At 46.2% G+C, this 24,806-nt stretch overlaps 1 protein-coding gene across 1 annotated transcript in view; it reads left to right on the top strand.

Annotated features, from left to right (window-relative positions):
* MYOF (myoferlin) overlaps positions 1 to 24,806 on the top strand; it is a 155,760-nt gene continuing 130,954 nt past the window's right edge. Inside the window, 2 exon segments of the mRNA XM_046027131.1 lie at positions 1 to 278; positions 23,644 to 23,699. Of these exon segments, the coding sequence (XP_045883087.1) occupies positions 191 to 278; positions 23,644 to 23,699 (144 nt within the window). The 5' untranslated portion in view covers positions 1 to 190.

Genomic DNA, 24,806 nt, shown 5'->3' with positions numbered 1-24,806 from the left:
CATCAGAGATCCACCCACTTGCCTTTCTCCCTGCGCTCGGGACTGGAGAACTGGAGAGATCTGCCTTCTCTCCCCACTCCCTCCTCCTCCACCCCGTCCGCCTCCCCATGCGGAGCGGCGCGCCCGGAGCCCCAGCGCAGACTCGGCTCAACTCCTTCTGCTGGAACTTGCTTTCCGCCCAGGAAGAGCCATGCTTCGGGTGATAGTGGAATCTGCCAGCAATATCCCTAAAACGAAATTTGGGAAACCGGATCCTATCGTGTCTGTGGTTTTCAAGGGTAAGGGAACTTTTTTTCTTTTTCTCAGGTCCTGTTGTGGAATGGGAAGTCTCGTGGGTCACACTCTTTGACACTCTGCGTTTAGTCAATTGATAAAGCGAAGCCTCTTCTGGCTTTTGCTCCTGTGTTACCTGCTGCGCAGGTGAGGGGAGAGGACCGGTTTCCCTGGACGGCATTTCATTTTCCCCCAGGGTTTTGAGACTCATCCAATGACCGGATGTTTTAACTCTACTAATGTGATTTCTGTAAGCCTGTGTAGGGAAAAATTTGTTGATCCCCAAGTTTTAAGTCTCAGAAAGGCCTGTGTTGGTTCAAAGTAAGTTTGGGCAGTCTTGTTGCATGTTTATTGTCTCTGCTTTCCAGACATGGGTCACAGAGGAAAAAGTGCAGATACATTGTTCCAGGTACCATTACTCCATAAAACAGCCCACTCGCTGCCTCTTCCTCACCGGACTTCTGGGAGCTGGGGTGAAGCTATTATTTCGGATTAGTTTGTTTTCATGTTGTTTTGTGCCCTCTTGTCATTGTTCTTCATCTCGCCAAACTTGGAGAGCGTGTGTTCCATAGCTTTTAAATTGCTCGCACAGGAAAGAGCTCTGAACAAACCAAGCCTGTGGTTTGGGCATCTACTTCGGTCTTGCTGGAATAACCTGGGGCAAGTGACCTCATTTCTCTGGATGTCAGTTCTCTTTTCTGTAAAAACAGTGAGGAGGGTTTAGATTAGATCATCTTTACAAGGCCTACTGTAATTCCAGAAGTTTATTCTTTTATGACACTGCATCACCATGGAGGGGGACAGGAGTGGCTAGTGTGATGGCTTACTCGCCGGCGTTGGAGATCCCAGTTTGGGCCCGGGTGATGTGCCTCATCTGAGTTTAGGAGCTTTATCATTTTCTGTTCGTCCAAGGTCACTGGTAAGATTGCCAGCTCACTTCTTGGCAGGAGGGATGAGAGCCCAAGGGAAAGACAAGAAAGTAGGAGCCTTGCTGGGCACAGGGTTCCTGACCACGCCTCTGACCACACCTCAAACATTTCTCTCTTCCTCCAGGAACCAACTACTTCTCCCTTCCAGTTTCTGGTTTATCTCTGCCTTTCTCCTTTCTTTTCTCTATTTTATCTCTATTTCTCTTCTCAAACCTATCTCTGTAAATGATGAGCAAGAAAATGAAAGAAATGAAACCCAAAGCTGTTCAATGGTTGTTTAGTTTAAAAAAAAAAAAAAAGGAGAAAAGAAAAAGAGGGTCAATGTTCAATTCTTAAAAGACAACGTGATTTGAAAAACGGGTTGGTAATACCACACAGTCATGTTACGACAATGTTCCCGTGTACGTACTAGTTGTTTTTAAGTCCTTTGTTTTTCCTTGAAGTGATTGAATAATAGGGACATAACATGAAAAGTCTGTACATTCACCATTGACACGTAAAGACATGTAAAAATATATTAGGTTCACCCTGGTGATTTCATTATTTGGGGCAAGTCCTACAGATTATAGCAGAATTAGAATTTAACACTGGACTGAAATCTGACTTAACATTTTGTCCTCAATGTATATGCGGCATTGGTCAAAACATTTAATTGACTAAAAATATGCCTGAGGCTATCCACATAAGCACTCAGTGGAACGTGGAAAACTTCAGTTAAATTGGGCAAATGTAGTCTCTCCAATTATATTTACTAGATCATTTATACTTGAGTCTCTCCTCCAGTCTCCTTTGGTTGTGCAAACTGGGTGGTGAAGTCAGTCAGTCAGTCATTCATCTGACAAGCAACCTGACAGCAGAAACAATTCTGAACTCAGAGTAGGAAGGCCCGGCCTCTGGCTGATAGTTCCTAAACCACCCAGATTTACCACCCAGGCCTCCAGTTTCTGAGCTGTGGAATGATGGGAACTGATCTCCCTGAGGTTCCTTCTGGCTGTCAAATCCCGTCATTTTATAGTTGCGTGTATTGCTCTCACCAAGATGTGGAGTACTGCAGCTGATACTGTAACAGAAATGGCCTATTTCTTCCTCTCAACCTCTTTCATAGTTTTACACAGTGGTGAAGGCAAATGTTTCCAGGTGTGCCTCCGGTTTTGACACTGTGTATAATTAAGTAACATTAAGGGCTGACGCAACTAAGGACGCTTCTTACAATGTCCAATGTCTGATGGGGGTGGGGGGGGTGTGGAGAGTAACAGGTAAAAGGCCCTAAGAGAAGATCAAGGAAAGCCCCCGTGTTTACTGAAATGTGTAAAATGCTGACCTTGAATACATAAAATGGCAAGGTCAGGACAAAAACCAATTCTCCTCCAACTCCAAGAGGGTAGGAAGAATGTCCCAATGATGGGTGTTAAGGGTGATGACTGTATAGACCCCAAGATCCCGTGAGACTGTAGTTCCCCTTAGCAGGGAATGTGCTGCACTGCCAGCCACATGGTTTAGCCTTGACCTTGATGGTTTGTGTTCCAGCCTGTCCTGAGGTTGACAACGGAACTTCTTAGGACCTGGTAGGAGCCAGGAGGATTTGGGAGTCACTAGAGTCGCTGTTGACAGAATGTCGTGGATGTTTCTCAATGCAAGAGTAGACAGTGAAAACCATGAAGCTTATTTGATTTTTCACATTGTTGGGGTGCACCAGCTTCTGGAAGCTACTCTGAATCTTAAGGCCAGAGCACCTGCAAGCCAGAGGAGGCCATCCTCTCTTGAGTTCCATGCAGACAGCCAGGCTGTGAAGCTGAATTGGGCTGAGATGCCTGCAACTTCTCATCTCCAAGACTTCATGATTCCCCCAACATAACAGGCTTAAACTTTGTTTTAAAATAATATTTAAGACATTACTAATAAGAAAATAACACAAGGTAAAAACAAAACAAACCATCCGGAAGGGATTATATAACTCAAAAGTAAAAATACTCCCCACATTCCTCATATTCTTTCTTTCTGTCCCCCCTTATTACCTGTGAATAACGAGTCAGAACAGTTTGATTTGAATTCTTCTTCACTTTCTGTTATTGACATGTAAGTTGTTGCAACAACTCCCTGTTAGCCGTGTTCCTGCTGCAGTGGACGCTCTTACAGTGCAGTCTTTGTGAATGTGTGCATTTCTGAAGGGCAGATTATCTTTTTTGGTTTTGTTGCCTTTTTGTGTTCTGGCATTGTTTTCTGTTTTTGTTTTTGTTTTTTTTCCTCTTAAAGATGGTTTTGCTGGTTATTGCCATAGATTTCCATTTTCCCTCCAGCTCATCTCTTGCTTTGGTGTCAAATCTCTTAGCATTAGATTGATTGAGAGGAAATTTTTTTGCAGTCCTTAATATTGCTTTGCTTTTACAGCATGACAACATTGTGTTCATATGAAACATCTAGCTCCTAGGTGTGTAATTGTTCCAATAATACATTTTTCTCATTCTTTCCTTATGATATTGTCCATTTCATTAGCCAGAATTTTCTGTTCTGGTCTTGTGTAGATCATCGCCTTGTGAAGTAGCTATTATTCCGGTGGTCACCAAATAATTGTCACATTATTACCTATTTTTTGGATACCTGTTATTTCATTTGGACATGTTTTTGGAGTGAAATCCTAGATATTTCTAGGACCTCCTTTCAAAAAGCTTATCAACTTTGTAGTCTTAATGCAACCACTTGAGCTCTCTGAGAACGCTTTCTTTTTCCTCTTTGGAAAAATGGAGTTTTAATGGCTTATCCAAAGGGGATTAGATCTGTAGAGAAACCCCACGGCTGGGATATATGCAATAGAGACTTTTCTGACTATTTTAAGCAAAGAGCAGTTTGTTATTTGAAAATTTACAGTTAAATGTTTAAAAATAACTTTTTAAAGAAGCAGAAAAGCTATGAAATTCCATTTAAGAAGGATGAAGCATGATGGGAGAAAGACCCAATGGGTCTCATTCACTGTCATCTGTGAAGGTGCCTGGGGAGCAGTGCACATGGTGACGTGATTTACCCAGATACACCATGGGACTAGCCAAGAAGATTCCCACAGGCTCAACTGACAATTCTGCCATGCTGGTGCTCCCACAGAATTACTGTCCTACGTTTAAAAAACACTCAAGAAAGCAGAAGTGTTAATCTACTGAGTCATTTCCCTGACTTCCGGGAGTACCCAGCTTGGAAAATCACCACCTAAGGAAAGTGACCCCGCTTTATTGAATGAAGCTTGGGAACTCTCAGAGGTATACTTCCTAAAGGCAGGTTTTACAGGCTTTCAGTCATTTACAAAACCACAATGCCTTTTAAAATAACGGATTAAATGGTTTGTTTTTCTTCCCCTCTCCCACAACATCTCTTAACTTGCACGCATGTCCTCAAGGCAGGCCCAAAGTTGCTGGTATTTGCTGGTTTGGGTTTGCTGGTGAATTTCTCCATCCTCATGGGATTTCACCCTGCCAGAAAGAAATGAGATTTTTATATCCTCTGCAACCCCTAGGGTATCACTGATGTTGAATATACATTTTAGATGTTGACCACGAAAGCAAGAGCTGGCAGGAAATTTGAGACAGCCTAGTGCAATAAAGTCATTGATTCTTGGTCCTGAAAGGGATTATCAGAAGTCTGCCAATCTCCCTTCTTTCAGGAAGAATTAACTTAATATTCCCTAAGGTGCTTTGTGGATAAAGCTTGGCAAAGGGTCACTTCACTTCACACATTCCTTTTTCTTTTTTAAGGCTTGTTTATTTAAGTAAGCTCTACACCCAACATGGGGCTCAAACTCATGACCCTGAGATCAAGAGTCACATGCTCTTTTCTTTTTTAATTAATTAATTAATTTATTTATTTGATAGACAGAGATTGCAACTAGTCAGAGAGGCAGGCAGGGAGAGAGAGGAGGAAGCAGGCTCCCTGCTGAGCAGAGAGCCTGATGTGGGGCTTGATCCCAGGACCCTGGGGTCATGACCTGAGCCTAAGGCAGAGGCTTTAACCCACTGAGCCACCCAGGCGCCCCAAGAGTCACATGCTCTTCTAACTGAGCCAGCCAGGTGCCCTGCACATTCCTGAACACTGAGCATCATCAGTTCCTAGCACGTGTTACCCAGGTGCAAATTGGTGTTATAGTACTTTTTGCATTCTTGATGCTGCAAGGAAAATGTGAAGTTGATGAGATTTTTATGGTGAGAATTCATAGATGAACTGTTCATTGGCCTATAATACATAATGCATATGCCATGACATGGCAGTGATTACCTATCCTTGGTGTAATTTCTGTTGAACAACTGTCCTTTTGAGTAGGGGTGTGCTGTGAGTGACTCTGAACATTCAGGAACAGCTGTGTGGACAACTGGCACCTTCAGCTTTATCAGCTAACTTAGCATTAGGTGTTTGGTTGCAAAGACTATTGGGCATTAGGGTGCAAAGGCCCTGGGCTTTGGAGCTGGAGAGGCCTGAATAAAAATCCCGTTTCCCATCCTTTACTTCCTGCGTGTTCGTGGGCAAATGAATTAAGATTTTTGGCTTTGGTGTTCTTTTTTTTTTTTTTTTTTTAATTAACAGTTTATGTGTTATTTGTTTTAGGGTTACAGGTCTGTGATTCGTCAGTCTTACACAATTCACAGCCCTCACCGTAGCACATACCCTCCCCAGTGTACATCAGCCAGCCAGCCAGCCTATCCCTCCCACCTGCCTCCTCTCCAGCAACCCTCAGTTTGTTTCCTGAGATTAGGAGTTTCTCATGGTTTGTCTTCCTCTCTGGTTTCATCTTGTTCCATTTTTCCCTCTCTTGCCCTATGATCCTCTGTCTTGTTTCTCAAATTCCTTGTATCAGTGAGATCATAAGATACCAGCTTCAATGTTCTTAATAACATCTTTACCTGACAGGGTTGTTTGAGGATTAAATGAATATACATGTGAAATTGCACATGGGAACCCCTCAACTTCTCTCCCTGTTTGATAACATTTGCTTTTATGAAGATCTACAAGCACGAGACAGTCTAGAAAAATATACATAATATGTTTTGGTCTCCTAGGCCTAGGAAATCAACTTGTTAGAACACAAGAACGAGCTACAAACCAGAACAAATGTATGGAATTACAATGTACGAGCAGACAGAAGAGGAATAAGCTTTGTGGGGAAGTTTCCCTTGACTCAGTCTTAAAGGTTGAGGAAATGGGACAAGTAATGAAAAGGAAGACATGCCAGGCTTCAGAACAGTGCAGAAAGGCCTGGGAGCCATGGGCTTGTGTGGTGAGGTTGACAGAGGGTAAGCCAGTGTGGTTAGGGATTGTGTTTTACTCATAATGCAGTAGGGAAATGCTAGGCAGCACTGCGAAGGACAGATGAGTACTAGAGAGGGTGATTAAAGCACGGGTTGAGGCGAATGCTTTCCCAGGGCAGAGGCCATTCATCCGAGGGCCAGAATGAGAAGGAAGGAACTAACATGAAAGATACTGAGAAAGCAATCTGACTGAATTAAATGAGTACCGAAACCACACTGGTCAGGCTCATAGGGTCACCCTTCCTCACACTCTTCTGTGAATTGGGACTTGCTCTGCCCACCCCCCCACCCCCCCACCCCCCGCACGCGCGCGGGGCTGTTCACCCTGCCCGTTAGCACCAGGCTGGGTGGGGCAGCTCCGCAGGAGCCCAGCCTGAGCACTGGAGCTGGAGAGAGAAGAAAGGCATAGAAATAGAAAGTGACAGGGAAGACGGATTTTACTCTTTTCCCAGAGGCCAGTGGGAAGCTAACCAAGCTGAGCTGTGGGTTCATTCACCTAAAGTCCTTCTCTCCCTACCCGGTTGGCCTGCCTGAAAGAGAACTTGTCATGGCCAACAGCTGCTTATGCAAGGAACACACACCCGCAAGCTTGCTCAAATAAAATGTAGTTTTGTCTTTTTGGTTTTTTTCCCCAAAGCTAAAGAGAAATCTCCCAGAACCAAAATGATGGGCTTCACAGGAGCCAGAATTGTGTCAAGCAGAGTGGCATTCACTCTCGCTCCCCCAGGGACTATGGGATGTCATGCCTCTCTTCCTCCCTGCCCATGACATCCATTTTCTCTCTGCACAGTGGCTGCCTTCATGGAGCCTCTAACTCCTGCTTCTCTGCAATTGGCAGTGTGCATGGGGCTTTGAGTTACTATGGAGGTGACGTGGTCCAGATTCTCTGTCTCCTACAGCCTCGGTGTCTCTTCTTTGAGAGAAAGACACAGCTGGCTCAGTTTTGGTCAGATGTTCACCCCTGGTCTAATCAGCCGTGCCAAAGGACACAGACACCCCAGACAGGTATCCCAGATACCCCTACTACACAAGCTGAGCTTTTTGGCCTAGACCCTGAACTACCTGGCCCACCTCCCTCCAGCTGGGGCATTGTCTGCTTGCCATCCTCTGCCCAACCCTACTCCATCCCCTAAAAGAGCCTCCTCCTTTTTGTAATCAGTACAATACATGTAAAGCGATGAGCCTTGGACTGGGCAGACTAAGTTTCACTCTTGGGTATGTCATTGGGAACTAAATATTTTTGATCAACTATATTTCTGAGCAATTATTTCTTCATCTGTAAAATGAGGAGAATGATACGTGCCTCACAGGGACATTGTAAGGATCAACAATGATAAAATATTTACAACACTATCATAGTGTCTGGTACATAACACAGATCTTTCTTGACTTATGATGGGTTTGCATCGCAATAAACCCATCGTCAGTTAAAAATGCATTCAATACACCTCACCTGCAGAACATCATAGCGTAGCCGAGCCCACCTTGAACATACTCAGAACACTTACATCAGTTTACATCATCTGGACAAAAATCATCTACCTTAAGGCCTGTTTTATAATCAGGTATTGAATATCTTGTGTAATTTATTGAATACTATACTGAAAGTGAAAAACAGAATGACCATCTGTGTGCAGAATGGTGGTGAGTATATCAGTCGTGTGCCCTTGTGATTGTGTGGGTGATTGGCAGCTGTTCTCTCTGCCCCTGCTGCAGCACCAGGGGGCATCACACAGCAGAGCCCTAGCCCAGGAAAACATCCACATTCAAATTTCAAAGTACATTTCCATTGAATGCAGATTGCTTTTGCACCATCATAAAGTTGAAAAATTAAGTTGTACCATCCCAAGGCAGGGACCGTCTGTAGTTATATGGCAAACACTCGCTTCCTCTGCTTTCTATGTCCCCATTCCTTCTCCCACTGCTGGGGCGGGGCATACAAAACCCTGGGGACCATCTGAGGGGTGGCCCAGGCTTAGATGAAAAGATGGGATGCTTGGCAGCTGTGGGGTGCAAGCAGGTGGAAGGCAGAGCCAATGTCTTGATTCTGTGAGAGCGCCTTGTAACTTCTTGACCAGGCACGTGATTGGTTCTTTATTGTTGCTGTTGTTTTAACTGTAGTTAACTGTATATAGCATAAACATTACCACTGTAACCATTTTTAACTATACAGTTTAGTAGCATTAAGTACATTCCTGCCCTTGTACTATCATCATCGTCTTTAGTCCCCAGAACTTTTTTGCCTTCCCAAACTGAAACTCTGTGCTCATTAAACAATAATCCCCCCCCCTCCCCGCACCCTACCCCCAGCCCCTGGCAACTATCATTCTATTTTCTGTCTCTGTGAACTTGACTATCTGGGTACCTCATTTGAGTGAAATCATTCACTATTTGACTGTTTGTGGCTGGCTTATTTCACTGGGCCCAAGGTCCTCAGGGTTCCTCCGTGTTGTAGCAGGTGTCAGAACATTTCCTTCTGGTAAGGCCGTGTGTATATGCCACATTTTGTTTATCCGTTCCACCATCAATGGTCACTTGGGTTGCTTCACCTTTTGGCTACTGTGAGTGCTGTAGCTCCGAACACAGGGGTACAAATACTGGTTTGAGTTCCTGTTCTCAGTTCTTTGGGGCATAAAGCCCAACGTGGCATCTCTGGGTCATGCAGTAATTCTGTGTTTAAGGTTTTGAGCCACCACGACACTGTTTCCCATACTGACTGCATGATTTTACTAACTTTCCCACATCCTCGCCGAACACTTATTTTCTGGTTTTGTTTTGTTTTGTTTCCACAACGGTCATCCCAATGGATGTGAACACAGTAGATTCTTAGCGACTCTCTGTTGACTTGGATTTTCAACTCACGCTTACCTCAGGAACTCAGAGGGAGGCTCTCTGCAGTGTAGTCAGCAGCCGCAATGACCAGCAGCAAGGCAAGCCCTTCTGTGATGAGAGGGGTGCCCGGCAGCAGCCTGAGAGAGGCTGTTGGCCTGTTGGCAGTGGAGCCCTGGCCCTGTGACGTCTGTGTGGCTGAGGTCATGCCAAGAGCTATAGCAGTGCTGAAGGCAGATGGGCAATAGCCTTGGTCCCCTGCAGTGCCAGGCCTTCTGGCTGGTCTGGGCTCCCCAGGGCAGGGCTGGAACCAGAGGTCCTCATAGGATCCCTCTGTATTTGTCTCTCTAGCATCCTGTACTCCTGTCAGAACACAAAGTTATGTATATGCCGGCTTAGTTGATTTCTGTTGGCCTCCTCCATTGGACAGTAAACTTCATGAGGTCAGGGACTATCCCTTTCCTCAGCACCTAACTTAGTGCTTGGCAGGTAGCAGATGAGCAATAAGTAGTTACTGAATCAATGACTCTAGCTCCTCACCCAATTCACTCTGGTCATGTTACCAGACCAAAGTCTCCGTCGAGAGTTAGACTACGCCATGTGGAGTTGCCTCTCAGTGTCATCTGCATCCATACAAATAAGGAGATCGTGGGAATAATTCCAATGGCATGAGAGGCTCATTTTATTAGGGATTGGGATGACTATTTGGAGGGGGTTTTAAGGTTAGAGTGAAGCTGAGGTAACTGTCTGTACTTTCTGGTTCATCTGCGTACAGATCCTCAAACGTTTCTCTTCCTGTTTCAGCAATTCATTCCTTAGCTTCTAAAGATGAAATTGACAGGTAGAAACTTTTGGAAGTTTCCTGACTTCGGGAAGTCAGTCCTGAGTTCAGGGGGTCATTGGTGAATTCAGGGGTCAAGAAGTCTTCCCGGTGACAATCATGGTTTCACAGGCCAGAGGGACCAGATGGGACCATATGGAAGCAGATCCCTCTGCCCGCAAATTACAACTGATCTTGAGTCCTTAAGACTTCAGAGTTTCTACAGGCTGTTTGGGATCCATTAAGCTGCACCACAAAGGAAGCTGGAAGGCAGAGGAGCCCCAGCCAACCTCTCTGACCGTCATAGGAGGGCTTTGGTCTTATTAATGGCAAGGAACTTCTCTGAATCTCAGTCTTCCCAACTAAAAAGTGGGTATAAGACCTACTTCTAAAAGTTGTAAAAGTCAAACAAGATGATGTATTTAAGGTACTTGGTCTAAAAATGGGTGTTTACTGGGGGCACCTGGCTGACTTAGTTGGAAGAATGTGCAACTCTTGATCTTGGGATTGTGAGTTTGAGCTCCACATTGGGTGTAGAGATTACAAAAAAATTAAATAAACTTAAAAAAATAGATGTTTACTCTGCACATCTCTTGAAGTTTGGCTCTCTTTGCACGTGGCAAAGTAAAAAATCAGTGGTCTAGGGGCACCTGGGTGGCTCAGTGACTTAAAGCCTCTGCCTTCATCTCAGGTCATGATCCCAGGGTCCTGGGATCAAGCCCAACATCGGGCTCTTTGCTCAATGGGGAGCCTGCTTCTTCCTCTCTCTCTGCCTGCTTGTGATCTCTGTCTGTCAAATAAATAAATAAAATCTTTTTAAAAAAAAATCAGTGGCCTAGGTTAGGGACTAAGGAAATAAGAAGTTTCCAAATCAAGTGAGGACAGCTGATGCCAGGCTTTTATGCTCTCCTTTCCCAAGGTGAAGCTATGAATCCAGAAACGCAGTCTAGGTTGGGTGCATATTTTGTCAAAACAACTAATCCATGTGGTGATAATAAGACAGGGTTTTACTCATTTTTACTTACTTCCTTTGGCAGTCACTTACTTGTGTGCTCCACAATTTAGATCAGAGGTCTCTCTTAAAACGTTCTAGGATGGTGGAGATACTCGAGATTGCCCTGTATGCGGTGGTCGCCACAAGCCACATGTGGCTGCTGCACACTGAAATGTGGCCAGTGTGACTCGAGGAACTGAGTTTTTAGTACCTTCTAGTGTTCATTGATTTAGACGTACACTGCCGTGTGTGGTTATTACACAGCACAGAGCGCGGGAGGACAGCCACAGCCATGAGGAGTCCAGGACTTCCTCTCCCTCACTGCTGCTCGGCGTGCCTCGTTGTCCCATCTACAAAATGGGCATGGTAACAGTCTCCACCCCAGAGGGTAGTTGTGACGACCAGCATGAGTAAATAGAAAGCACATACATAGGAAATGCTGTAAGCGTTCGTTGCTGCTTAGGTCTTCTGGAGATTCTGACTTGGGGGGCAGGGGTGCAGACGGCCTGAGTACCAACCACTTTCTATACCACCGCGCTGTTTATTAAACCCTGGTGCTATGCCCACACCTGTGCCTATTGCCTTGTTTAATTCTCAAGGTCATTTTTAGGGAGTAGGTCTTACCATCATCTTCATTTTAGGCGTAGAGAAACTGAGGCAGGGACCAGTCTGATTCAGCGTGGGCCTGTCTGATTCCAGAGTTTCCACGTGCATTCCCTGAGGTCAGCGCGGGTAAGGAGATAACACCCAACCTCTTCTCAGAACAACCAAGTCAGATTATGCTCTCTTTCTGCTCTGAGTGGATCGAGTTGCTCAGCGTGTAGGGATCACGGGGACCCAGGCTGAGAGAGGAAGAACATGTACCAGGAACACAAGAACTGAAAAAAAAAAAAGGAAAAAAAAAAAAAAGAAAAACAAAACACAGCCTTCCAGGGCTGAGTTTCTACAGGGTCATGAAAGCCTTTATGACTTGCTGTGACTCAGAAGCTCAGAGCTGACATCGCTCAGTGGTGAATCGTTCCTCTGGTAATCGAGTCGGAGCCATTTTATTAGCAGAGACTGAAACTCTAACATATTGCATGAAAAGCATAGAAGCTCTAATATTTGAGTGGTGGTGGGGGGTCTCCATTACCTCACCTCTGCGTTCCCTCCGGTTTATTACCTTCATCATCTTTTCCATCCCCATAGCACAACTTACAATTTTTTTTTAAAGATTTTATTTATTTGACAGACAGAAATCACAAGTAGGCAGAGAGGCAGGCACAGAGAGAGGGGAGGCAGGCTCCCTGCCGAGCAGAGACCACCCCCCACCCCATGCGGGGCTCAATCCCAGGACCCTGGGATCATGACCTGAGCCGAAGGCAGAGGCTTTAACCCACTGAGCCACCCAGGCGCCCCCAATTTTTTTTTTTAATCCTTTTCCTTATCTCTCTTTCATGATTAAAAATTTTAGAATTCTTTTTGCTTACCTCTCCTCCTGGTGGGAAATCACTGCCTGGATGGTCCCTGTCTCCCTCCCTTCTCTCATTCGCTGTCCTGTCTCTCTACTTCTTCTCTCAAGCATAAATTCATTCAACAAATATTGATCAGGGGTGGACTCTGCCAGGCTGTGCGCTCAGCCCTGCAGTGATACCAGGTCAGGAACCAGCGAGACTTGTCCCTGCCTGCATGCAGATCGCTGTCCAGCTGTCAACCCAGCGAGGGGTCCATGAATTCAGAGTTCACCGAGTTTAAATTCCTGGAAAGCTTGAACTGTTTAAAAAAATTTCATTATTCGCAGATTATATTGATGATGAGAGCTAGTAAGTGCACCAAGTGTTTCATATATATATTTATTCATTAATTTCACGAAAAATGAAGTCCCTCTTATTACAGTTGAAGTCCCTCTTTTTGTGGGATTGGGGAGGGCAGGGTGCCTTGGTCAGGGTCCTGCAGCAGGTGTCAGGCAGAGCTGGGACACACCTGCCCACTGCTGGGACTGGAATGCCCCTGTGTGTGGGGCTGGGCCTCAGCCGTGGGTACTTTTCATCCCACCTAAGGTAATGTACACACGCAGCCTCAGGGCTCAGAACCCCATGGCTGACATCCATGCTCTATCTCCTTCCCATTGTATTTCCTTGGGCAAATTCAGCCCTAGGGACGTCTAGCCAGAGCAATGCCACGGTCTGGGCCATTGGTATCTATGGGCCTGACACCTTTGGCCTCAGGGGCCTCGTCCGGGGCTCCAAATGTCCTCTGGTTTGTCCCAGTGGGACGGACATGTTAAGATGCCTTCCCCTGTATGACATGGCTTGAGGAAGGGGCCTCTCTCCAGGGCACTTACAGTATGAAAAGCCCTTTCCTGGGCTTGATCATTTGTCCTTCACAACAAGTCTGGTGGGGGCCCAGGGCATGGATTGTTTAGACTCATTTATCAGATAAGAAAGTAGAGCTTCAGAGAGATCAGGAGCAGCCAGAGCTGGGCAGCCAGGACGAGACGAGGAGAGGCTAGAACCCCAGTCCTGAGAGGAAGATCGGTGCCCTTTCCCACTGCTGTGCACGTGTCTGGCTTTCTCTGTGCTTGACATCTCTCCTCGTGAAATCTACTTGCCATCCCCATCCTGGACACTCCTGGTTCCCCGTTCTGCTTCATACCTGCAGTAGCTGAGCAGCTGAACTTGCTAAAGAACCCCAAGGTTGGGGCGCCTGGGTGGCTCAGTGGGTTAAAGCCTCTGCCTTCGGCTCAGGTCATGATCCCAGGGTCCTGGGATCAAGCCCCTCATCGGGCTCTCTGCTCAGCAAGGAGCCTGCTTCCCCCACTCTCGCTGCCTGCTTCTCTGCCTGCTTGTGATCTCTGTCTGTCAAATAAATAAATAAAATCTTTAAAAATAAAAAGAACCCCAAAGTCAAAACCATCCCCAGTATAGGCAGGAGGATTGGGGTTGATGGATAAACCTCTGGTGATGGCAAAAATCCCACTGAAAGAGATTATTTACTGTGGGACACCAGGATCTGAGGTTCAGCGTAGTTCAGCTAGAAGTTTCTTGCTTAGAAGGGATGGAATTGAATTATCAAGATTTTGACTCAGTGTTTTGTGCTGATTTTCAAAATTCTTTTCTGGGACTATTTCATTTTCTGTTGATACTATCTCTGGAATCAGGGAGGCCAGAGGAATGGATCCTCTTCATGCTGTCTGTTGGAGGTAGTTTATGATTCTGATTCTGATCCAACACAAAGGGGTGTCCCCTGTGTCCTTGACACTCTTATAGTTCTCGTCAGATTCTCAATACAGCCGGGCAGGGTGGGCTTCTTCATCTTCTTCTCTAGGGTTCTCAGGCCTTGAGAGGCCCTTCTGGAGCTTGAGGAACTTTCCATCTCAGCTGGGTTGGAGGTGAATTTGTCAAATACCAGCCTTCATTCATTGTCTAGCGAATTGTCCCAGACACATACCAGGCAGAGGAAGGAGAGGTTAAAGGCTAGGAGCCAGAAAGCCGGCATTCAGATTCTGGCTTTGTTTCCTATTAGGGGGTGACCTTGAACAAGCTACTTAGTTTTACTGTGCCTCAAAATCAGAATAATAATGGTGACCATAACAGGAGATAGTGAATAGTAACATAGACCAAGCCCTCAGAAGAGTGCCTGGAATACTGTGAGCCCTATGAATGGTAGCTCTTATTCCTGAATATTAGTACCAATACTTATTAATGAAGAAATGTAGATACAGAGTTGGATAATGGGCTCAGAGTCACACAGTTGGGAAATGGGGGAAACGTAGCAGGTCACCGGCATCCTCAGCCCTTGGTGGAGGTTAAGAGCACAGGTTTGGAAATGAGATGGATGTGGGGACCCAGCTCCGCTCTGCCACTTACTGGCTGTGTGATCCTGGGCAAGTCACCTCACATCCCTGAAACCCAGTTTTCTCATCGAGAAATGGCAGCACTGATGCCTCCATTGGAAGGATTAGACATGAATGTGTTTAAAGTGCCTGGCACTTGGGGTGCCTGCGTGGCGCGGTGGGGTGAGCACCGACTCTTGGTTTCTGCTCAGGACATGATCTCATGGGTCATGGGCTCTGCTCTAGGCGGGGGAGTCTGCTTGACATTCTCTCTCGGCTCCCTCCCTCAACAGATGGATAAATCTTTAAAAAAAAAAAAAAAAAAAAAAAGGAGGGGGGCGCCTGGGTGGCTCAGTGGTTAAAGCCTCTGCCTTCAGCTCAGGTCATGATCTCGGGGTCCTGGGATCGAGCCCCACATCGGGCTCTCTGCTCAGTGGGGAGCCTGTTTCTCCCTCTCTCTCTACCTGCCTCTCTGCCTACTTGTGACCTCTCTCTCTGTCAAATAAAAAAATAAAATATTAGAAAAAAGGAAAAAAAAAAGGAATAAAATAAGCCACCTGGCAGGGAGCATATGCTCACATGCAAAATAAATGCGGAAGCCCAAGAGTCACGTGATCGAGTTCTCCACCCAGGCAGCTGGTCCAGGTGCGGGTCCTACCCGGTATCCCTCCCCCGGCACCCCTGACCACTGGCGGAGCTGGGACACCCCCTCTCCCCCCAGGCTCAGCTGTTGGGAAGGAGATCCTGCAGGCATTGGTTCAGATTGACTGGGCTTCCCCGCAGTCCCCTGGGAGGATTCGGGGTTTTTTTTGTTTGTTTTTTTGAGGATTCGGTTTTGATTCAAAAGCCTGTTTGCCTGTAAGAACATCTCCAGATGCCAGGTGGGGGAGGGGGGCGGCCTGGGGTATGGAAAGCAGAGCAGTCACCCTTGTGTGCCTTTTTCTCTGGGCGTTTCCGTTTATCAGAGCTATCGGTGACTCTCTCAGAAATGTACAGAACAGCCTTGCTTTGTACCGCAGCTGCCGTTTGGCCGAAACACCTTCCCCAGAACCCGTTTGACAACATATCGCGGAGCCTAGGTAGGGTAGCCAGGGTCGGAAAGCAAGAAGTCGGAGACCCACCTTTAGCCAGGGTGGGACTGGATGGGCCACCTGTCTCTGTGCTCCCCCAGGTACCTCGGAGTCTTGAGGGCGGAGGAGTCTCCTGCGGCCGCTGCTCTGGCCTTCACCGCCCTGTGGTTCTGGTGGAAATTCTCCAAGATGCTGGTGGCTGCCAGGGAGGAGCAGACACCGCCCCAGGCGGGCCTCAGAGGCCTGGCACGGAGCCAGAGCAGGGAGAGCTGCTCCAGCAGGGCTGAGCCGAGCCTAACTGGGCTCCTGCTCCGGTGAATGGGCCCTGCCCTGGCGGGGGGGGGGGGGGGCTCCAAAGCACCCCCCCCCCACCCCCAGAGCGCACAAGGGGCGCTGTGCAGGTGCCATACTAAAAAACCAAAAACAAAACAAAGAAAGATAGCCCCTGTTAGCCCAGCGTTTCCTGTGTGCTGGGTCCCATGCTGAGCACTTCGTTTTCATTTTCTCACTTAATCGTTAAAGCAAACCCAGTAATAATACTTCCATGAGCTTATGAAGTTAAGTCCACTCAAATCCTGGAGAAGTGACTCTGAGGGGAGTAACGTATTAGTAGAATACAGTCCCAGCCTTCAAGGAGTCACTGTCTGGTCTTAATCCTCCGACTCAGAAAACTTCTGTGTCTCTGACTGCCAGAGTCTGACTCCCAGCTCCAGCACTTCCTAGCTGTGTGACCTCGGATAAATTGCTTCACTTCTCTGTGGCTTGGTTTCTCCTTGTGTAATTGGGGATGATGGTAATAGAATTTACCTTTCAGGGTAGCTGGGAAGATTAATGAGACGCTCCATGGAAAACACTGGGAACAGTGACTAGTTCAGAGCATTCAGTAACTGTTAGCCAGGCATGGATGGCTTCAGGGGGTCTGTGATATTCTAGGCCAAATAGCAGGTGACTTTATATATGTCTGTGACTATTTCTTCAGACAAAGGGGCCATAACTCGGGACCCAGAGAAGATGAAGAAGTATTTCTAAATGGGAGGTCAAGTTTAGATGCATGGCTGGACCTAGAGATCTCTACTTTGCCGACCAAAGAGCTAAGTTACTTCGGGGAGCTTTGTAAATGGGACTCCCCCTTCTTTTGGGGCCGTGTCAGGAAGATATAGCTATCTGGCCAGTGAGGACTTGGAGGTCCTTCATAAGGTCTATTCTACTAGACCTGGAAGAAGACTTAGAGACCATCTAGTCTAAATTCCACAGGGTACACAAGAGGAGCTTGTGAGCTCAACAATCACTGAGCTCAGTGGTTGAGCCCGTGTTTCTCTGAGATAACAGCTCAGAGAATCTGAGAGTTCACTGATTTGAAAGTCCACTTGGAAGAACTGGGCCAGTCCTGTGTTTTTCCCTGCAGGAGGATCACTGAGATGGGGCGTCTTTGGAAATATTGAAAAAGTGTTACCATTGTAGATGCTATTGCTTCCAGAAACACCTGGCATTGCTTATTGTATTAGGGTTCTCCAGAGAAATGGAACCCGTAGGGTGTGTGTGTGTGTGTGTGTGTGTGTGTGTGTGTGTTGAGACAGAGACATTGAGAGACTTATTTTAAAGAATTGGCTCATGTGATTCTGAGGGCTGGCAAGTCTGAAATTTGTGGGGCAGGCCAGCAGGTTGGAAACTCTGGCAGGATTTCTGTGGCACAGTCTTTTTTTTTCTTTTTTTTTTTTTTTAAGATTTTATTTATTTATTTATCTAACAGAGAGAGAGAGAGAGAAAGAGACAGATCGCAAGTAGGCAGGGAGGCAGGCAGAGGGGGCGGGGGAAGCAGGCTCCCCGCTGAGCAGAGAGCCCAATGCGGGGCTTGATCCCAGGACCCTGAGATTGTGATCTGAGCCAAAAGGCAGAGGTTTAACCCACTGAGACACCCAGGTGCCCCTGTGTCACAGTCTTGAGGCAGAATCTCCATCTTCCCTAGGAAACCTCTTTCTCATGGTTCGGATGAGACACATCCACATTACAGAGCATAATCTCTTTTATTTAAAGATGATGGATTGCAAATGTTAATCACATCTATAAAATACCTTCACAGCAACATCTAGATTTGAGTTTGAGCAAACAGGTGGCATGTTGCCTTGCCAAGTGACACATAAAACGAGCCACCACATGGCCCTCTCAGCACAGAGGTAGCCAGACCAGTCCTAGGAGGTCTGGTGATCTCTGGAGCCTCGTACCTAAATGTCCATCACACTGTGTGGTAGGTGCACAGCAGAGGAAATGGCTCTGTGCAAGAGGGCGTGGTGGCCGGGCAAGGAATGTTTGTTCACTTCTCTGGAAACTTTATTCAGAGGTTGGCATGCAGGTTAATTACTGCGATGTTGACCTTCGGTGAATGGAGAGAAAAGCAGGCAGGCTTGACTTATCAAAAAACAGGAAATGTCCCAAAGAATGCCTTGAGTCATGATCTCGAGTGGACTTGGCATTAGAGTCAGTTGTTCTGGTCTGGGTTAAAAGCATTTAATTCCTGTCCATAGGAGGAAACAGTCATCTTAGTAAAATTAGAGATGAGAGCAGGGGGAGGTCAGTGATATGGAGAAGGGAAAAAGAGCTTTCCCCTGATTTCATCTGGTGTTTAGCACCTGCAATTTAGACCTTTTGTTTTTTAAAGTGGTGGAATTGAAAAAAAAAAAAAAGTGGTGGAATTGAATAATTGAATAATATAAATATGTGACTGGCTGCTGCTAAGAAAAACGTTTATTTACGTCTGTTTTGTGGCTGACGTATTTGTGTGAGAATAGACCTTCAATAGCATGTAATGTACACACAGTTGGATAAAAATGAGAGCCTCCTTTTTAGAAGGAGTTGAGCCAGGTTTCTCCAGAAGGGGAGGAGCTAATGTTAGTGATATGATCTTTACTTATGACCTAGGGAGCTAGGAGGCTCAGTGGTTGAGTGCATGGGCTGTAGAATCAGACTAGTTCTGAGTTAGAGCCTTTCTGCCTGGCTCTGTGATCTTAGGCAAACTACCTAACCATTCTGGGCTCGTTTTGCTTACCGGCATATTGGAGGTAATTTACCTCTTGGGCTAGCTGGCAAGGTTCAGTGAAATGACATATGTGAAGGGGTTAGCACAGGCCTGGCTGAGAGAGAGTGACTCCCTAGAGGGGAGCACCATCCGCACCAGTACAAGCCGTGGGGGCAGCCACAGGTTCCACTGGAGTGGTCCCACCTGGTCTGTGGTTACCAGACATCGGCAGGCACTCTGCTTGTTCCTTTGTTCTCAATACACAGCAGAATCGTGTGTTCAGAACAGTATGACAAGAGTTATTACACAACTTGGTCTTCCTTATGGGATTATGAACCTCTTGAAGTTATAAAGCCCAGTGTCTGACACCCCCTTTACTAAGTGGCTTGTGTCAGCCAAATGAAGCTTGGCTTAGCGTGGCTTGCATGGCTTCCCCAGGGACCATGACCTTTCCACACAGCCTGGTTGCCTCTGCTCTCTTCCACATCCGCTTGGTTCCAGCCACTTGGGCTGTGGAATGTCCCCAGACATGACCTGTTCTCTCTCCCCTGTGGCTGACCCACCCACCCTATTGCCCCCACCTGGAGTGACCTTTTCGTCCCGACTCCACATTTTCAGTTCATCCTTGTCTTTGAATTCCCCCAGACCGGCCTTTCCTTCTGTGAGTCCTTATCTGGTGCCCTCAGCTTGAAGTCACCTCCCCTTTTCATGTGTACCCCTTCTGATGGCAACTGCAGCCTTATCCTGTCTCAGTCACCTGGGGCCCCCTCCCTACTGGTGCACCTGCGGGCAGGAACTGTGTCTTGGGCATCTTTGTGTCTCCCACAGTGTCCAGCTCTGTGCCTGCCCAGTGATACTTCAGATATGTGTATTGGGTAGAAGAATGAGAAAACTCACTGATGTTTGTGGGAGCACTCAGTTAGTGGACCATTTCCATGGGCTGAGCTACGAGGTCCCTAAGCCTGACCTGGGCAGGCATTATTCCCGTTATTCCCCTCTGACAGGAGGAATTTCCACCACGAGGGTAAAGCAGGCAAGAACACGGTGGGCTTTTCACTGTTTGCTGAGAACATGTGTCAGGATTCGTTTGGCTCTTCTATTCAATAGCCCGTGAACTCCATATGTGGGACATTTGGAGACCAAGAACCATCTTGTGCTCTTTGGTTCCCTAGTTCCCAGCACATAGTAGGTGCTTAATAAATGCTTAAAGATGAGTAAATGAACAAGTGACACTCCCTTTTTTCACACCCCTCAACTGCTGATTCTGGAACAGTCCTGCTTCTATTGCAGAAGGGGAAGGGGATCTATAGTAGCGGCTCAGCACCAGGACTGCCCCCCCTCCCCGTGCAGCATTTCTTCTCATATGCTGATTCCCAGGTCGGTAACCAGGCTGGGGATTCAATACAAGTGAGCAAGTTCTGGCTCATTCCCCAGCCTCTCTGGAGCCCTTGGCCCTGCCTTAGCTCCCTGCCTGGAATCCTGAGGACTTGGAGACCGATGCTTCAGTACCATCCTTCAGTGACCCAAGTCCTGCCTCAAGGCCCTGTGCCCAATTCCTGTAAATGACTTGCTGCTTTCTACTTGCTTTACTAACTTGCTGGGACCTCTTGCAATTTCCCGTCTTTTTTCTCAAAGGTCTGCTGTCATCCCAGCGTGCAGCTTCACTCTTTCCTGACTCAGTTCTCCAACCACGCAGCCCTGGTTGTAGCAGCAAGGGCGGTGGTGATCTGGAAGGATAGAAAGGATAGGCAGGCATTCCTAACTTTTGTGAAGGTCACAAACTCATTTGACAATCTGATGAGCTCAATAAACCGGCTCTCCAGAAAAACTCACAGATGTCGCATTTTGTGTGTTGGAGCCAGTAGTCTTAGAGAGTCTCCAGGGTACTCTAAAACTTGAACTTGGGCTTTCCTGTGGCCATTGCTCAGGGTGCCAAGCCCATCACACTTCTTATGTTTATGCATTTTCTTTATCCAGTGCTCCCGACAGCTTCCAGTGAGATGCTGTTGTGCAGCGGTGAACACACACTCAGGTTTTGGAGCCAAGGGACATAGGTTCTTTTTTTTTTTTATTAGCTGTGTGGCCTGAGGCAAGCTAACCAGCTTCTCTCAATTCTTTGTCTGTGAAACGGGGATGAGAATGTTAACCGTGCAAGGTTGCGGTAAGAATTTAGAGATGCTGCAGTAGAAGGCAACATCCGGGCCCCTGTAGATGGCTGTTTAGAAGGAGCTGCTACCATTGTGGAAAGAAACCATTTGTCCAGTTCTGTCAGTTTAAACTTCTCTTGGCTCCTCTTTCTCTTAAGAGTACTTGCTTATACTGTAACCAGAGAGGAAAATCGAGAGGTTTCCATCAGAGGACAGGAGGAGTGAGTGGGGCCAAATGGCCCTGTGGGAGGAGATGGTCCAGCGTCTCGGTGGTATTGGAATCAGATCCATGGAGGGGCTCTTTGGGCCACCTAGAGAGACCACAGTTAGAACTAACCAGCACAGGCCCAGGCATGAGCCGATGAGCAGAGTCATGCTGAAGTCTAGAAAGGGAAGCCGACTGGGCTCTGGGAGCTACTCAAGTGGAAAAGTTAATGCTTAGCAGAGTGAGGGTGGTGATTCATGGCTTTACTATGCTGAGGTCTTGGAAAAATAAGGTGGTTAGTCCCACAACTGGTGTATGCCAGAATCCTTAGCAACATGACATTCAGCTGAACAAAACCCACTACCTTCTACATTGCCGTGCAGTAGAGGGGAAACTGGGGACGGTTCCAAGTGTGGCCAATGAGAGGCTGTCTGGTGGGTTTAAAAGCTGTCCCTGCTACTTACTAACTGGGTCACTTTTGAGTATGTCACTTCTCAGTTTCCTGAGATCCAAAAGGGGGATGAAAATTATACATGTCTCCTGGGTTTTTAAAGAGATGAGATGATGTGAGATCATAGAAAATATATACATTGGTCTCTGCCCCCTTCCCCACCATTTCCTGGCACTGAGCTAAAACCCCTATAAATTCCTAAGTGATAGGAGTCAGAGCATCTTTTGTTCTAATGAGGTGACTCTGGGTGGCCTCCTGGATGGCTCCTGGATGGAGACTGGTCTCCCAGTAGACCAAGCCTTGATGAGAAGCTTAGAATTTTGGTCCTGTCCACCACTCCTCTAGACTGGAGAAAGGGGCTGGAAATAGAGTTAATAATTGATCTTACCTGTGTGAGGAAGTCGCCATGAAAATCCTAAAAGTATGTGGTTCTGAGAGCTTCCAGATGGGAGAACCCATCCACGTACTAGGAGGTTGAGGCATTCCAACTCCATGGGGACAGAAGCTTCTGTGCCCAGGGCCCTCCCAGACCTTACTGATGTATCCCTTCACCTGGCTGTTCATCTCTACCCTCTATCACCACCTTTAATAAACTGGTGAACATAAATGTTTTCTTGAATTCTGTGAGCCGCTCTAGCAAATTAATTGAACCTGATGAGGGAGTTATGGGAAGCATAGATTTGTAGCCTACTAGGTCAGAAGCACTTGGACTTACTGTTGTCATCTGAACCTGTAACTTGTGGGATCTGACGATGTCTCCAGATAGGTGGTGTCAGCATGGAGGTAAATTGTAAAACACCCAACTGGAATCACAGAAATTCACTTTTGGTGGGGGAGCCCCCACCGCACATCTCATGTCACAAGTGTTGTGAATGTTCTTTGTGATGGTAAAAGAGACACACAGAGGGAAAACTGTTTTGGTTATTTTTGGCCCTGAAAACAGATGAGCTCTTGCTTACAAAGCATTTTGTACTCAAACACTAGCTTTTATTTTGATAAGTATTGGGGAGCTTAGAGACCCAACAGATGCCCCTGCTCTTTGGACTTCTCTAAGGAAACTGCAAGCACTAGCTGGATTGACATATATTTCATTTAGGAAGGTGACCTAACATTTATTCATCACAAAGAAAATAAATAACATAAATAACATTTATTCATCCAATCTCAGATACAGAGAAAGAAAACTTGTATCTTCAGGAAAGGTGAGCCTGGAGTAAGGGAGACCCCACGTTTCTCTGCAGGTCCTCGAAAGTGTTTGTTTACTAACTACCTTGTGCCAAGGCCTCTGGGAGGGTGTCCAGCTCAATCCTGAAGCTGTGGGGTGTTACCACACGCAGAGGCGGCATGGGCTTCAGAGTGGAAATTGCAGGTTGTATAGGATCCAGCGCCAAGTATGAGCTCAGAAGAATTAGCTGAGAATTTCTTAGCTCCTTTGAATTTCAGTAGCTACATCTCTAAAATGGTGACACCTGCTTGTCAAAGGTTAGCTTTGTTGGCTTCTTTCTGCAACAACCTGGAGACCCAGAGGTCCTGGGTAACCTTGGTCTGTGGAAGCTGGTAAAGAGACAAGGGATCACAGCATTTCCATGATTTTGAGTCCCTCATCCCCTAGCATCTTGTAGATCTGGGCATGGGAGAAACATTTTAGCCCAGAACAAAACAAGCCATTCAGTTTGGAAAACTTTGATTCAGGTAGCCCCAACTCTAGGCAAATGAGTGGGAAAATGTGGGCACACAGTTTGAATGAATGAATAAATGATACATGTTCTAGGAGTATTTTTAATTAATTGATATCCCCTATTTTTATTTGCAGATGAGAAAAAGAAAACAAAGAAAGTTGACAATGAACTCAACCCGTTCTGGAACGAGGTAAGTTCATTTTTCTTAAGATTGTTTCAGTGGATGAGCTACATGTGATTGTTCTATCTTCGGTCAGGGGTTAGCTTTTCCCTTTGGAAGAAGAATGTCTGCATTGTACCCCCACCCCTCCATCTCCCTTTGTGGCCCTGGAGACAGCAGAACCGTTCAAAGGACATGTACCACAATGATGTCTCCTGTAGAATAGTGCAGTGAGCGAGGCCTGGACAGGGAGTGAGAGGGCTGGGTTCTAACCTGGAGCAGCCCTGCGTTTGCTGAGTGATGGTGGTCCCGTTAGGTTGCATGTTGGGGGTGCATATGTAGGGCCGGGGTGGAATTAGATCATCTCCAGAGTCCCAGGAGGAAAGCTCCGTATTTAAAAAACCTGTCTGCATGTCACTAGTCAAGAGCCATGACTCTGGCTGAGTAATGACCTTTATTGTTTTTTTCTCTTTTGATAAACTGGTATATCCTTAATGTAGACATTTTGAAAGTTTCAGAGCAACATAAAAAAATTTACCTTTGCACCCACCCACTATCTAGAAGCAACTGCTATTAACATCTGGGATATATCAATCAATAAATATTTATTGAATAAATATATATAACAAAATATGATGTGTTGAGATTAGCAAAGTAGCATCATATAGCACATACGGTTTTCTATCCTAATTTTTCTTACTATTATATCCTGAGCATATACCATATCATTCCATTCAGAAGTATTTTTAATACCATGCAATATTCTGTAGAAGGAATATAATATCATTTATTTACTTCCCTCACTATTGACTTTGTATCTATTTTGTAAATGGTTCCGTGTTGAATATATTTATAGATATGTGAAAATTTTAATTCTTTCCACTGAGTGGATTTTCCTATACTGACTAATTTTTTTAAGAGATGATCATTAGCCCCATTGTTTTTTCCAAAATCCACTGAAACCTTCCTGGATAAGCACAGTGATAAATGTCTTTGTTATTTTCACTGAGTCACCGGGCTGTGTAGACTTCCCTTCTGCCAACTGTAAAGTTCCCCCCACCCCCACGACTAGTTTCAACATCTCCACAGGATAAAGACTTTACCTTTTCACTGCATGAGGTGAAGACAGAACACTTT

This window comes from Meles meles, chromosome 13 (genome assembly GCF_922984935.1).
Source record: "Meles meles chromosome 13, mMelMel3.1 paternal haplotype, whole genome shotgun sequence".
Classification (NCBI taxonomy): Eukaryota; Metazoa; Chordata; class Mammalia; order Carnivora; family Mustelidae; genus Meles; species Meles meles.
The sequence above is the reverse complement of the archived record's forward strand: the minus strand, read 5'-3'. Positions and strand labels throughout refer to the sequence as shown.